The sequence below is a fragment of the Pezoporus wallicus genome, unplaced genomic scaffold (genome assembly GCF_028554395.1).
Source record: "Pezoporus wallicus isolate ANWC-B61680 ecotype Strahan unplaced genomic scaffold, APGP_CSIRO_Pwel_v1 contig_5418, whole genome shotgun sequence".
Classification (NCBI taxonomy): Eukaryota; Metazoa; Chordata; class Aves; order Psittaciformes; family Psittacidae; genus Pezoporus; species Pezoporus wallicus.
The window spans coordinates 4,694,121-4,707,084 of record NW_026640709.1 but is presented as its reverse complement, the minus strand read 5'-3'; the positions used below and the strand labels follow the sequence as shown (position 1 = coordinate 4,707,084).

At 39.3% G+C, this 12,964-nt stretch overlaps 1 protein-coding gene and 1 long non-coding RNA gene across 6 annotated transcripts in view; one reads left to right on the top strand and one right to left on the bottom strand.

Moving 5' to 3' along the window:
• The window catches only part of LOC130605027 (uncharacterized), a 140,352-nt gene extending 129,239 nt beyond the window's left edge, over nucleotides 1–11,113 (bottom strand). Inside the window, exons 1-2 of the long non-coding RNA XR_008973592.1 lie at nucleotides 10,983–11,113; nucleotides 9,491–9,590 (exon numbers count right to left, since the gene is read on the bottom strand). This is a non-coding gene — a long non-coding RNA (uncharacterized LOC130605027). The remainder of the gene's footprint in view (nucleotides 1–9,490; nucleotides 9,591–10,982) is intronic.
• A 394-nt stretch (nucleotides 11,114–11,507) lies between these two features.
• The window catches only part of CDIN1 (CDAN1 interacting nuclease 1), a 129,006-nt gene continuing 127,549 nt past the window's right edge, over nucleotides 11,508–12,964 (top strand). For all 5 annotated transcript variants that reach the window (XM_057420200.1, XM_057420199.1, XM_057420197.1 and 2 more), the window contains exon 1: nucleotides 11,508–11,680. In XM_057420200.1, coding sequence (XP_057276183.1) covers nucleotides 11,580–11,680 — 101 coding nt within the window. In that variant the 5' untranslated portion in view covers nucleotides 11,508–11,579. The remainder of the gene's footprint in view (nucleotides 11,681–12,964) is intronic.

Sequence of the window (12,964 nt, the reverse complement as noted above, 5' to 3'; positions counted from 1 at the left end):
AGCTGGACTCACATTGAGCTCAAATCAGCTCAAAGCACAGAAAGAGCAGCTCACATTCATTTGTATCATTCTGTATAGATGTACACTTTAAATATGTCTGTGTGATAAATAAGTATGGCACAGAAATATTCAAGTGTATTCTGAATTTTTTTTTTTTCTTTTTTGAGTCCTGGAAAACACCTAGCTCACCTACAGCAATCAGCTATGTTGAAAAGTATAGAGTGCAGGTACTGAATCAGTTATATACATTCAACTATCCACTGCATGACTACTAACTGTGCCATGCAGTAGATCTGGTCTATAAGCTTCCCAGTGTAAAGAAAGTTCAACGCACCTTATTACATAGAAGTTTTCCTAAAACTGTACTTTTTCCCCTAAAATTACTGATTTAAAAATTCCTACCGATGAAATTCTGAATTTTACTTAGATACAGTAAATCAAAGACGCATAAGAAGTTAATTAGTTCTGATCTTTAGAAATTAGGCCTAGGTAGTATACCAGAGAAAAGGCAACAGTCAGCTGAGATTCCCCTACACATGAGATATTCCCTGGCTACTCTTCTAATCATATAATCTACTGTCAGAATGCAAGCAGAACTTCCTTGGCAAGTACTCAGAGCCAAACTACCATTAAGCCTACATTTTTCTCCTTAAACAACTGTATTACCAGTTCCCCCAGCACAAAAAAAAAAAAGAAACATTTTGCCTCCAGATATTTATGATGTGTAGATAATTATAGATTCATTAACTTCCTGTTACACCAGTACCAGCAAGGAACCACTACTTGCCAGACTACAAAGTAATGAGTGCTGAAGTTGCAAAATACGTGTCAAAAGAGCACAATTCAAAAGTTTTAAGTTATTCTGAAAGTTCTTTTACAGTTGAACACTGCTTTATGCAGCCAAATAACCCACCTGACATGCATTATTAAATAACATATCCATCCAAGAGCACATCAGTGAAATACAAACAGGCTCTGAAACTTCTACCTTCAGAAGAGAACTGAAAGCCTTTGGTGCTTACATCAAGAATAAAGAGCTGGATCAAAAATGCTGCCTCATTAGTTGTAAGGACTTGCTAACATTAAGTGCGTTTAAGCAAAATGTGCTTCCCTGACTTTCACTAAAACCATCTCTCTTTCATTGTTCACTGTTTCATTGTTCACAATTTCATTGTTTCACTGTTAGGAGGGGTAACGGGTTAAAACTTAAACAGGGGAAGTTTAGATTGGATATAAGGGGAAATTCTTTCCTGTTGGGGTGGTGAGGCACTGGAATGGGTTGCCCAGGGAGGTTGTGAATGCTCCATCCCTGGCAGTGGCCAGGGCCTTGGGTGATATGATTTAGCGTAAAGTGTCCCTGCCCATGGCACGGGGGTTGGAACTGGATGATCTTAAGGTCCTTTCCAACCCTAACTATTCTATGATTCTATGATTCTAAATTTTGCAGAATCACAGAATTTGACCTCATGAGGTCATTTAGTCCAACCCCCCGCCCTGCTCAGTTGGAGGAGGTGCCTTGCGCCTGCTGTCCATGATTGTGTCTGGTCAGCTTTTTAATATCCCCACAGAAGACTATACAACCTCTCTGTACAACCTGTTTCAGTGTTTGATCCCACTTGTAAAAAAGTGTCTACTCCTGTTCAGATGGAATTTCATGTGTTTTAGTTTGTGCCCACTGCCCCCATCTTGTCAGTGCACACAACTAACAGGTTGTGAATAGTCTAGCTCACTCTTGCTCATTCCCTCCAACCATGTACTTAGACATGTTGGTAAGGTCCTCCTGTCTCTCCTCTAGGCTGAAGAGTCCCAGGTCTCTCAGCCTCTTCTTATACACAGATACTCCAGTCCCTTAATCATATTTTGAACCCTGCTCTGGACTTGCTCCAGTAAGTCTGTAGCTTTTCTTGTACTGGGGAACTCAAAACTACAAACAGTACTCCAGATGCAGCCTCATTAGGGCTGAGTAGAGAGGAAAAATCACCTCTCTCAACCTGCAACCATGCTCCTCCTAATGCAGCCCAAGATACTATCCAAAGGTGCATTGCTGGCTCACAGTCAGAATCCCAACATCCTTCTCAGCAAAGCTGCTTTCAAGACAGCTGTACCCCAGTGTGCGCTAGTACCTGAGGTTATTCCTCCAAGATATAAGACTTCACATTTCCCCTTACTGAACTTCACGAGAAACTCAATTACTTTAAATTACATTTAGTAATTCAGAGACAGCACAGGAATGATCAGATGGACCACCAGATTCCAACCCACACAATTAGTTCTCTAATCATGTGCTCACAGTGCTGTCCTGTGTAACTACCAGGTGTTGTTTGATAAAAGGAGAAAGTTAAACAGGAGAAAGAGTGTAAAATTAAAAATTAGGCCTGTCAGAGAAGAGTACCAGAAAAAACCCCAAACAAGTATCCCAGGCAACATCTGGTGTCTCTGAAGCTAGGCAAGGTAACTGAAGGGGACAGAAGAGGTAGAATGATCTGTTCCATTTTTCTAGACCTGTTTAGTAAAGGCACCTCACAAGATAGAAGTGATAATTCCCTGTTTGTTTTACGTTGCTACATGGCTCACAAGAGATGGAGGAGTGCTAATTATCATGAGGCCTTTGTCTTCTCTTGTTTCTACTTGCCCTGATGTAAATGATAACTTCATGCTATACTATTTATGTATTTATTCCTAAAACCCCATAGAAGAAATCTTTCATTAATGTAATATTTAATACATAGCATACAACCTACCAATATCAGTTAATCAAGCTATAGTGAAACTAAGTGATAAAAATAAAAGTAAACAAATTCAAATTGGGCTACTGCTCAGCAAAAATAATTAACCACAAAGAATTTAGCAAAAATCTGTACTTCTGGATCACTTTCAATGAAGGTTTAAAGATATTTTGGGGTACCATTTTGTTCTAAAAAGATGTCCTCTAATTCAATCACAGGTGCTAAATTATAAGCAGCAATTAATTAATGAAATACCTACAACATATGTTATTCAAGAAATGAGGCTAAATGACCATAGTGGCTTTCCTTCTGGCCTCAAATCAGGAAGAAGATATAACTGTATTAGCAAACTGGATTATATTTTAAACCCACTTTGCATGTGACTGAAACAGAAGAGTTAGGCTTTATACATCTAACACAAATACTATCAAATACAGTGTTTAGAATATTAGAACACTAAATATGGAAACAGTAAGCTCATTTTCAGAACTACTTTTTTTCTTAAATGGCATTACCTAACAAGCTATTTTATAGTTTTGAGCAATCTCGTCAACTTGCCATGAATGACACTAAGTATACTAAACCCATGCAACATGGCAGTAGTCTTTAAGTTACCCTTAGGGACTACTTAACCTCCTGTTTTACTTTTTCCAGATCAAAGCAATGGTAAGGATAATCAAGAGAGGACATATATGTCATAACTATGTAAAGGTCAACAAGGCTTAAACACATTGGGTTCTACTCATAAATATTTGACTAATAGCATATTTTTCATCTTTAAAACCCAAGATTGGCACTTTGGTAGGCAGCAAATTATTCTGACTGAACAGCTAAAAATACATGGTTCCTGAGTTTAATCTCTCCAGGTACATGCTTGAATGTCAATGTCAAATATCAAGGAGTGGTAAGAAGTCTTCTATTACCGTTCCTTACATTATAAAGGTAACCAACTGCATCAATGTGAGTTGTACAATGTACCCAATTTTGAACTTGCTTATATCACCTTCACTCCAATTAAATGATTTTGGAGTCACATCAAAGCACCTGAGAACCTGGTCCTATACATCTCTTATTACTAACCAAGTGGCAACTTCATTTTGTTTACAGGGCAGAAAAGGCAAACTAGTTTTATTACAGGTGACTGAGTTCAGGCCTGTCTAAGTTTAGACTACCTACATTGCCCTTTTGGATATCTTTGAAGCAAATGGGTTTAGTGTTACTGTACACATTTGTAGAATTCAAATACACTCAAAACCTTTTTTCCCCCCTCACAAAAAAAAAAAAAAAGCAGCACTATTACCTAAGGAATCTTTTTTAATAATAATAATAAAAAACAATTTGATGTGCAAAGAAGTCATTAACGGCTACTATTAATATTCTCCTCACTAAAAAAGAGGAAGGTGGGGGGAGCACCAACAACAATTTCATACATTTATGTATTTTCCAGGCTGCTGGATAAGGCAGGGTGTTTTTCCCCCAGTTCATATGGCTTGAGTTAGATTTAAAAACAGTTCCCAGAGGAGGTTGATAAATGGATTAAAGTGGAACATAAATTCTCTATGTCACCCAGTCCCTTAAACCTTGATGTCAGTAACATGCCTAATCATTCCATTATTATAAACGTCAAATATGTTTTACATGTGTTAAAAAGAGGGAATGGGTATAAGAAGAAATGGAACACTCAAGAAACTGTAATGCTATTATAAACCTCCATGCAAAAAATACCTAAAATATTACCATGTTCACCCATTAATTAAAGTATTTCAGATTCTTGTCTTATAATTTGTAAACTGTAAGGTACACCAGTGTGTCCACTGTGTTATGCATACTTTACTTTCCCTTAGTGGTGCTGCTTCTATGAGCTAGCATAACTGAAGAGCATAAATTTTTTCAGTGGTTAATTTGAGAAACAGTACACATGAATCTTGCTTAAATAATATGAGGTTTTATATACTCAGCAAAATGAAAAGCCTTAGCTGAAGCAGTGTTGCAAAATCTTTTAAGATATTGCAAAGCATAGACAGAAAAACAAAAAAATTACAACCCTTTCAGAAAAATGACTTACAAGAAAGACTGAAAGAACTGGGCTTGCTTACACTACTAAACAAAAACAGTAGTGGATCAGCACTGTAATGATCCTGAAACAAGTAAAAATGACAGTGATTTACTATTCTCCCCTCTCTTCAAAGTATACAGAGGAAAGCAAGTTGTTTTATTTGCAATCAGGAGTCTTGGAATTAAATACTAGAAACAAGCCTTCCAAATACAAGCAAAGTAAAATACAGGAACATGTTACCAATGGAGACTATGAAAACCTCAATATGGAAGTGTACACTGACAAATTAGAAATACTTAGGTATGAGACAGTGAAGTACTTGATACTGTATACTTGATACCAGATCAGTCAAAGATCTGGTTGACTACATAATCTTTTGAGGTTACCTGCATTACACACTTTATGATTCTGTGGTATCATTCAAAGAATATTACAACTCTTTAATGGTGAAAATACTCAATATGCTCAGTATGTAATGAGAGGTGAGAATCTTTGGGCAATAAAGTACTATGCATTTTAGAAGAAAAAGTGAGAGACATCTCAGCTATTCAGTTTAAATCCCTGAATAAAAGGTGACAATTGAAATTTTATTAAAAAAAAAATTAAATAATTCAAATTTCCCCAAAATTGTTACATGCTTAAGAGTTCCATTTTGTTGTACAACCTTGATTCAGTCCTTCTGTTTACCTGTATTACAAAACAGTTTTCAAAATTTCTGATCTTTCCCACCTTTGCCTCACTTGCATAGAAAATTTCACACCCCTTCAGTACTACTTTTTAAACTTTAAATTCAAAATTTAGCTTCATTTATTCTTTACTACATGCTGTCCATGTCATACATACCAAGAATAATCTTATCACCATAGCAGCTTATTGCATAAGCACTAGCATGAAGATACATATTAGCAAATATATTTCAAAAGCTCTCTCGTGTATATTTTTGAATACGTTTGTGTACGTGTATATATATATTATTTTCCACTCAGATATTATGTATGAAAGAAATTAAGTTTGAAAGATTTAGACTTGAACTGTCCACTGCTTTGGGCTCTCCAGTGTAATATGCCTACGACCCGATTTTTCAGAGTGCTATGTTTAGTAGTACTCTGTACATCAAAGGTAAAACTTCCATTAAATTCAGTTCTATTGACAATGCTTACCATTTAGTGCTGTGAGGCTCTCAAACATAAATCCTTGGCAAAACATATTCAGGATAATCATACTGCTTACTGATTGGCACCTAATTTAGATGCCTAATTTGTGAGGTTAATTCTCCAAGGCTCTGTTACCACTGACAGAAAGAGGTAGCCCTGCTGTCTCTGGCTATGCATACCTATTTCCTCCCATGTGCTGGCACAAACATTCATAAGGCTGTTCAGTGAGTTGGAGTCACAAGTTGACTTACCTGAAAAATAATACTGGTGCAGGGAGAAAGGAGTTTTGAATGACAAGTTATCAGGTGGATCAGCTGATCTGCCTGGCCATGCATGCATACAATCAGCCATATTACTCTGAAACTGGCCAAAGCAGATTGGGATGACCTCTTTAGCCAGCAGCTTATGGCACCTACGTAATTAAATTAGATGCCTGGCACGGAGTTACATGCATGTTGTGTCAAAAAAAGAGCCACATAGAAAGAAAATTCAATCAAATGACGTCTGAGTTTACACAAGAAGTCTGTAACAGAACCAAGGAGAGAATCAGTATTTCCTGGGCAGCAGTTATATTATCTTTACACTTCAATTTTCTGTCTACACTTCCTGCTTCCTTCACTCAGTACACATTTCAAATGAGGCAAAGAAAACAACGTAATTCATCACACAACTGCAGGGTTTTCTCTGTACAATGAATAAAGCCAAAATCTCTCGGGGAAAAAGCAGTAATTAATGGTATTTTAACACACAGAGACAAAAAAGGGGAAATTAACTTTAAATAATTGAATTTGAAACCAGAAAGGTATTTTCACATAGGTTTCTGTATCTGACTACTGAAAGCTTAAAAAGGCAAATTCAAACGCCAGAAATTTCATCATGTGGAATTACAGTGGAATCAAGTGGCAGGGTCAGAACACTTAGGGCATGTCTTACCATCTTAGTCATAGAAATTGATTTTTAAATAACTCATCATTTTCAAAAATCTTTTAGAGCTTGTTACAGAAAATACATAAACATGCAGCTTAGCACCATAAAAGTGGCACAAGTCCATTAAAATTGATGGACTTACAATTGCCCACAGACCAGGCTCTGCGCATATAAAGCAGTGTTTTCAAAACACTGTGAATGCAGACTTTTTTTTTTTTAATTATTTCAACAAGCAAGTAAGTATTTTAAAGAAAGATATATTGGGTATACTAACAGTACAGAAAACTAGATTAATTTGCCTCAATGACTTCTGCAATTACGAGGAAAAAATCTGAAGACACGGAAGGAAAACTATGCCTGCCTGACTTCTTTAATTGGTATTCTGCTATGTATAATCATTCTATTGCTGTCTTGTTCTTCACACTTTTGTGGTATCGAGCAATCCCATGAACACTTTCAGGGAAAAAAAAAGAAACTCATGGTGACTTATTATCATGTGAATTAGCAAAACAGTTAATGTCTAACAGTGATGCAGACCAATTGTTCCATTTTTTATTTATTTAATACATATGAAGATATCGTAGTTTGTTTCATAATACAATCTCTTTCAGACAGTACATTAAAACCTATGGATATAAATTAGATCATAAATTGAGGGTTCTCCTTGTTTATGAGGTAACTACTGTACCCTGTGGAGGTTTTTATTAGACCTGTTACAGACACATGTGCTACAAATGCCAAATAAGAAGAGCTGAGTTTCACCAAAAAAAAAGTTCTCCATACAAGCGTCTAAATCAACAGATTAGAACACATATATGACTGCTGGCAGTCTTTGCATTAATTTTGTTACAGAAAGCAACACTGATCAAAGATTGTGTCTATGAAGAAACAGGGTGGTAAAATAAAACAGCAGCTGTAAGGTCATAAAAATCAAATCAAAATTAGCACTTTGTGCATGAATTGATTCCTCATAATATCATACTATAATTACCTACTCTTCTGTGGAGAATAATGAATGATATTTTAACTCTAAACTTGGCTTAAATCACACTATGCAATCACCTTCTTAAGGTAATGTGAGACATCTAGTAATGGCACAGTTAAACTATCAACTAACACAACAAAAAAAACACCAAGGGTTCGTTAACTACTGTCCTACACCAACTGTGGCCAAAACTACCTGCAAGGAATGATGGTCATTACTGGAAGTCTCCCTGCCTTTATTTCCCCTCTACAGCTTACATGTCCTCTTCCTTTTTCCTCCCCTTCATTTCTCATTCCCAATCACTTCTTTTTCCTAGTTTCTTTCTCTGTAGCCCTCTTCCTTCTTGGAAGGAAACTTAGTTTATATAACTGATGGATTGGAACCTAACCCCAAGGAAAAATGAAGAGTAGCTGCCGCAGGCAGATACCAATGAATGTAAGTAGAACGCAAGCACATAGCTACTTCCTGAGAAGGCTCCCCCAGCATGCAACCATTTGCAGCTCTGAAACTTCCTGAGCCAAAGGAAATTGAAGATCTTCACACTTTTGTGGGTATTTTCTGATGTATTTAATTTAGTTATTTACTGAACTTACTACCGCAACATCTGACAATACACATACACAGCTTAATTACACAGGGTCTGATGTTCTATATAGTAAGATTGTAATGGCAGTTTGATTTCTGGGGGCAAAAAAAAAAAAAAGTATTTAATGAACTCTTTCTCCTAGAAGTATCTCATTTTTTTCTCACTGTGCTTTTGAGCATTTTCTTGGAAAAGTTTTGTATTAACTAATTTAGGCAGAGTGGCTTATACTTTGCATAGAGAAGTTCTCATCTGTTTTAAGTTTCATCATGCAAAATGCTTCTTTGTGACAAAAAAAAAAAACAGCAGTTCACATCTCTGAAGGCCGTTACCTCATGACAGCATGGTGTCAGCTCCTCTTCATTTCAGTGAACCTTCATGCTAGAAGGTTATTTACTTTTTTTTTTCCTAAATAACCTGGAAATCTACAAAACCTTGTTCCAGTAGGACAGTCTACAAAATTTGTATTCAATATACACATAATACATTGTTGTGGTTTAAAACCAGTCAGGCAACTTGTTCACTCACTCCTCCCCTTCTTGCCCTCCCCGTACTCTGGGAGGGATGGAGAGCAGAATCGAAAAGAATGCAACTCCCACAGGTTGAGATAAGAACAGTTTAGTAACTAAGGTGTAACACAAACCGCTACTGCTACCACCAATGGTGGTAGCATTTCCTACAAAGGAAATAACAAGGGAAGAGAATACAACATCTCAGCACCCGCCGACCGGTAACTCGCCCCACCCCCCAACCCGACCAAGCACCGACCGATACCTCATCCAACCCTGCAGTCCCAGCCTTTCAAGGTAACTCTCCGTTACATCCCTGGCAAAGTGGTATGGAATACCTCTTTGGCTAGCTTGGGTCAGGTGTCCTGTCTCTGCTTCCTCCCGGCTTCCCTCCTCCCTGGCAGAGCATGAGCCTCACAAAGTCCTTGGTCAGACTAAAACATCAGTGTTATCAGCTCTGTTCCCAGGCTGAAAGTCAAAACACAACGCTGCACCAGCTACCAAGAAGGACCAAAACTGACTGCTACTGCTAAACCTAGGACATACATACATCAGACGTCTGCAGTCTGGTCCATACACTGGTAACTTCATCCTGCAGTTCTTGTAATTCGTTTCATTTCTGTGCAGTGTAGACGGAAGTGTCATTTGATCTATAAATAAAAAATAAAAATTAAAAAAAAACAAGAAATATATTAGTAAATGAAGTGAACAGAGATAGAGGTTATAGATATGAGCATTATGATTTACTAAAAAAAAAAACAACACTTTCTCTGGAAATTATGACACAGCAAAGTCAGCAAACCACTGTTTGTCACTTTTTGTTTTCCCCTAAGAAGCAATATTGATTTTTTCTAAAGGAGCAGTAGTAGTGGTAGTAAAGAAGCATGTAGTTCTATTTTTTTTTTTAGATCTATTTCAGAAGTCAAAGTCATAATTCTCATCTTTGGAAAGGTAGAGGAACATGACCCTTTCTACGGCCCAAGAAAATTATACCCTTTAAAGCAGATACCGGATTGAAAGAAACACATCCTTCCTTCCCAAACACATTCTCTCCTACTACCAAGGATACTATGTGATAGAGCTAAAGATAATAGCCTTTACATTAAATAATGCTTTCCTTTTTCAGGTTCATGTGGTTGGCTTTTTTTTTTTTTTTGGTCTCTGAGTGAGGAATGGAATCTGTCATTTGGCTTACCTTCACTGGATTTTCTTTGACTGTGGAACAACTAATGAGTTTCAAACATTTATATTTAGGCCATAGTACTAGAAACAGCTGTTCCCAGAAAGGCTCCTGGTTCCAAACAAAAATCCTCCAAGTGACAAAGGGCTCACTGGGGACTGTCAATCTATTAAAACCCAGTCTCACTCCTAAATGACTAACTCGGCTGACATACCCATGCTATTTGTTTTTACTTTTGCAGAAACTTTGTAGTTTCTGGATAGATTTAAACAAACAAACCCCCAAACACTTAAAATGTGATCCTAAAGCTTTCAAGAGAAACCAAGTGAACAAAACCTAGTATCTATATAAATAAAAATAAAAAAATCACAAACCATTTCTTAAGACTTGAAGCAATTTTCATGGACTAAGTGCCATAAAACTCTAAGCTCCACTAGCTGTACACAGTTCATGAATGAGATTAAACTGAAATTAAAGGGAATATTTGTATTTCTCAGAAAAACACATGGTTAATTTTCTTTATAGCCTCTAGTTCTTGTATGTTGCTTATAAAGCAGCATACCCATGTAAAAACATGGAACAGAAACTAAGGCTTGCAGCATACTTACTGATACTTTTAACAGTATTTAATAATATCATTTGCTATCAACTTTGAAGTGAATCCAAACATAAAATTGTACTTTTTTTTTTTTAAACTGCACTGGAGCCACTCCTGGGTACATGTGCAAGGCTACAGACCGCTCGGGCCATGCCGGGATCTGCAGCCCCAACCCCACTATTTCACCAGTTGTTTGCTCTTTAAACCGGGGAAACAAACAAACAAAAAAAAACAACAACAACAAAAAAGTCATTTCCAACTGACTTCTGGAAACGGCCTTGAAAATTATACTCTAAAACTGTAACACGGCGAGGCTTACATCCCCTACTCCGGGCAGCCGCAGCGTGTGCCCACCGCCCACGGCAGCCCGGACCAGCAATGCCCTGTGCCTTCCCGGCGCCTTCCGCCTTCGCAGCGTCAACCTAAGGAACGGCTCGTAGTGCGCAAAGACGCTCATGACACCGGCCATGAGGCACCAGGATCCTCCTCCGCCACAGGCGAGGCAACCCCCGCGTTTCGCACAGAGACCACCTATCCCTGCCCCAAAGAAACACCATTTCCGCGGACGGCGATACCACCTTCCCCGCTCCCGCCTGAGCGGCTGCGCAGACGCGAACAGCGCGGGATGGCGGCTTTCCCCGCCCCCCCTCCGGCCGAGCCGCGGGGCGGAGCTCCGGGAAACAGCGGCTGCCGCTGCCTCCGGGTGCTTCGGCACCGGGCTTGTAGCAAAGGCCTCCCTGGGGTAACCGTGACCCCTCACCCTTTTGTCGCTGGCCGTCTGTTTCGCGGTGCCGGCGGCTGCAGCGGTGCAGTTCGTTCCGTTCGTTCCTCCCGGCGCCCTGAGGGTGGGCGGCGCGAAGCATGAAGCTGACCAAAGCTCAGTACGATGAAATAGCGCAGTTCCTGGGGCACGTGCAGCCCACCCGGCAGAGCCTGAGGAAGCTGAAGGAGAAGTTCCCTAGGTAAGTGCTTCCTGCTCTCCGGGGCCGCTGCCCAGCGCGGGGCGGGCGGCTCGGGCTCCGGGTCCCGGCCTGAGAGCTCGCTGCGGGCAGGCAAGGGTCCGCAGGGGTAGCTCCGCCAGCTCCAGCAGGTGCCCTCAGTTCCAGGCCCCACACGGTACAAAATCACTTGGACACGCACACGGTCATCGACGGCAAGCTGCAGCTCACTGTAACTGCTGCTGGGAGGACGGTCCTTATCACCTGTGGCCTGCGAAGCTGGAACAAAATAAAGAACGTTTTCCCATCTTCTGCCACATGTCCAAATAAAAGCTCTCAGATCCCTTCATAAGGCATTATGGACACCAAGTAGATCTTACATCAGCGAAGCCTTAAAGTTTAGGCCATTCTTCTATGGCTGAGACAAGGTTGTAATCCAGCCTGTCATACCATTGCCCCGTGTCTTGGGAAGAGGGGCTTTCCAGACCCATAATTCTTTACATGGTGCTCCTCTCTAGTTGAAATGTGGAAAAGAGGTCATCTTGTATGTGAGCATTCATCCACTTCCTCTCTAGAGCTGCGTTCAGAATTGTCAAAGACATTTGCAAATGACCATAGGCTACTATCAGAAGATGTGCATGACAGAATGTGTTCTCTGCACTGATCTTCATTGCCAGAATTTGCTTACTACCAACCGCAGCAGAGTTAGAGAGGACATGTTACAAGGTTGTCTTTGTTCGGATTTGTTCAGATTCTCTTTGGTCAGATTTGGGTGAGAAACCAGATTGGGTTCTATGGAGAAAGGAGTGGTGCTGTCTTTAAAATAACAGAAATAAGAAAAGTATTTTTTAAAGGGTGGTGCTTACTTTGGAGAGAGAGAGAAAATAAGTAAACCAGAAATTCTTTCCCATGATTCCTGAGTGAGCATTACTATTCTTACCACAGGTGTGGCTGAGGAAACTGAAGCCATGTGTAACTTGCAGTAAGTGGATGAAAAGCCATTGTGAACTTAGGCTTTTAAATTGTCCAGTGAAATCTCCTTCTTTTCAGGACAGTCTGTAATGTAGTTAAAGATCAAGCTGTTCTAGAGAAGAAATGATGGTAAAGCAATGTAGTTGGGTCAGTGGGTTCATGGAGTCCAGTACTTCTACAACTTGGAAGAACACTTGCTGTGACAGCATATGTCTAAGGAGCTTAGATTTGGCTTTATCACTTTAGTGCTAATGAAATGAGAATTTGTGTATATGTATGTGTGAGTGTGTGCATGCACACACATGTGCTTAGTCTCTTTTTCTAGTCTCCTTATAA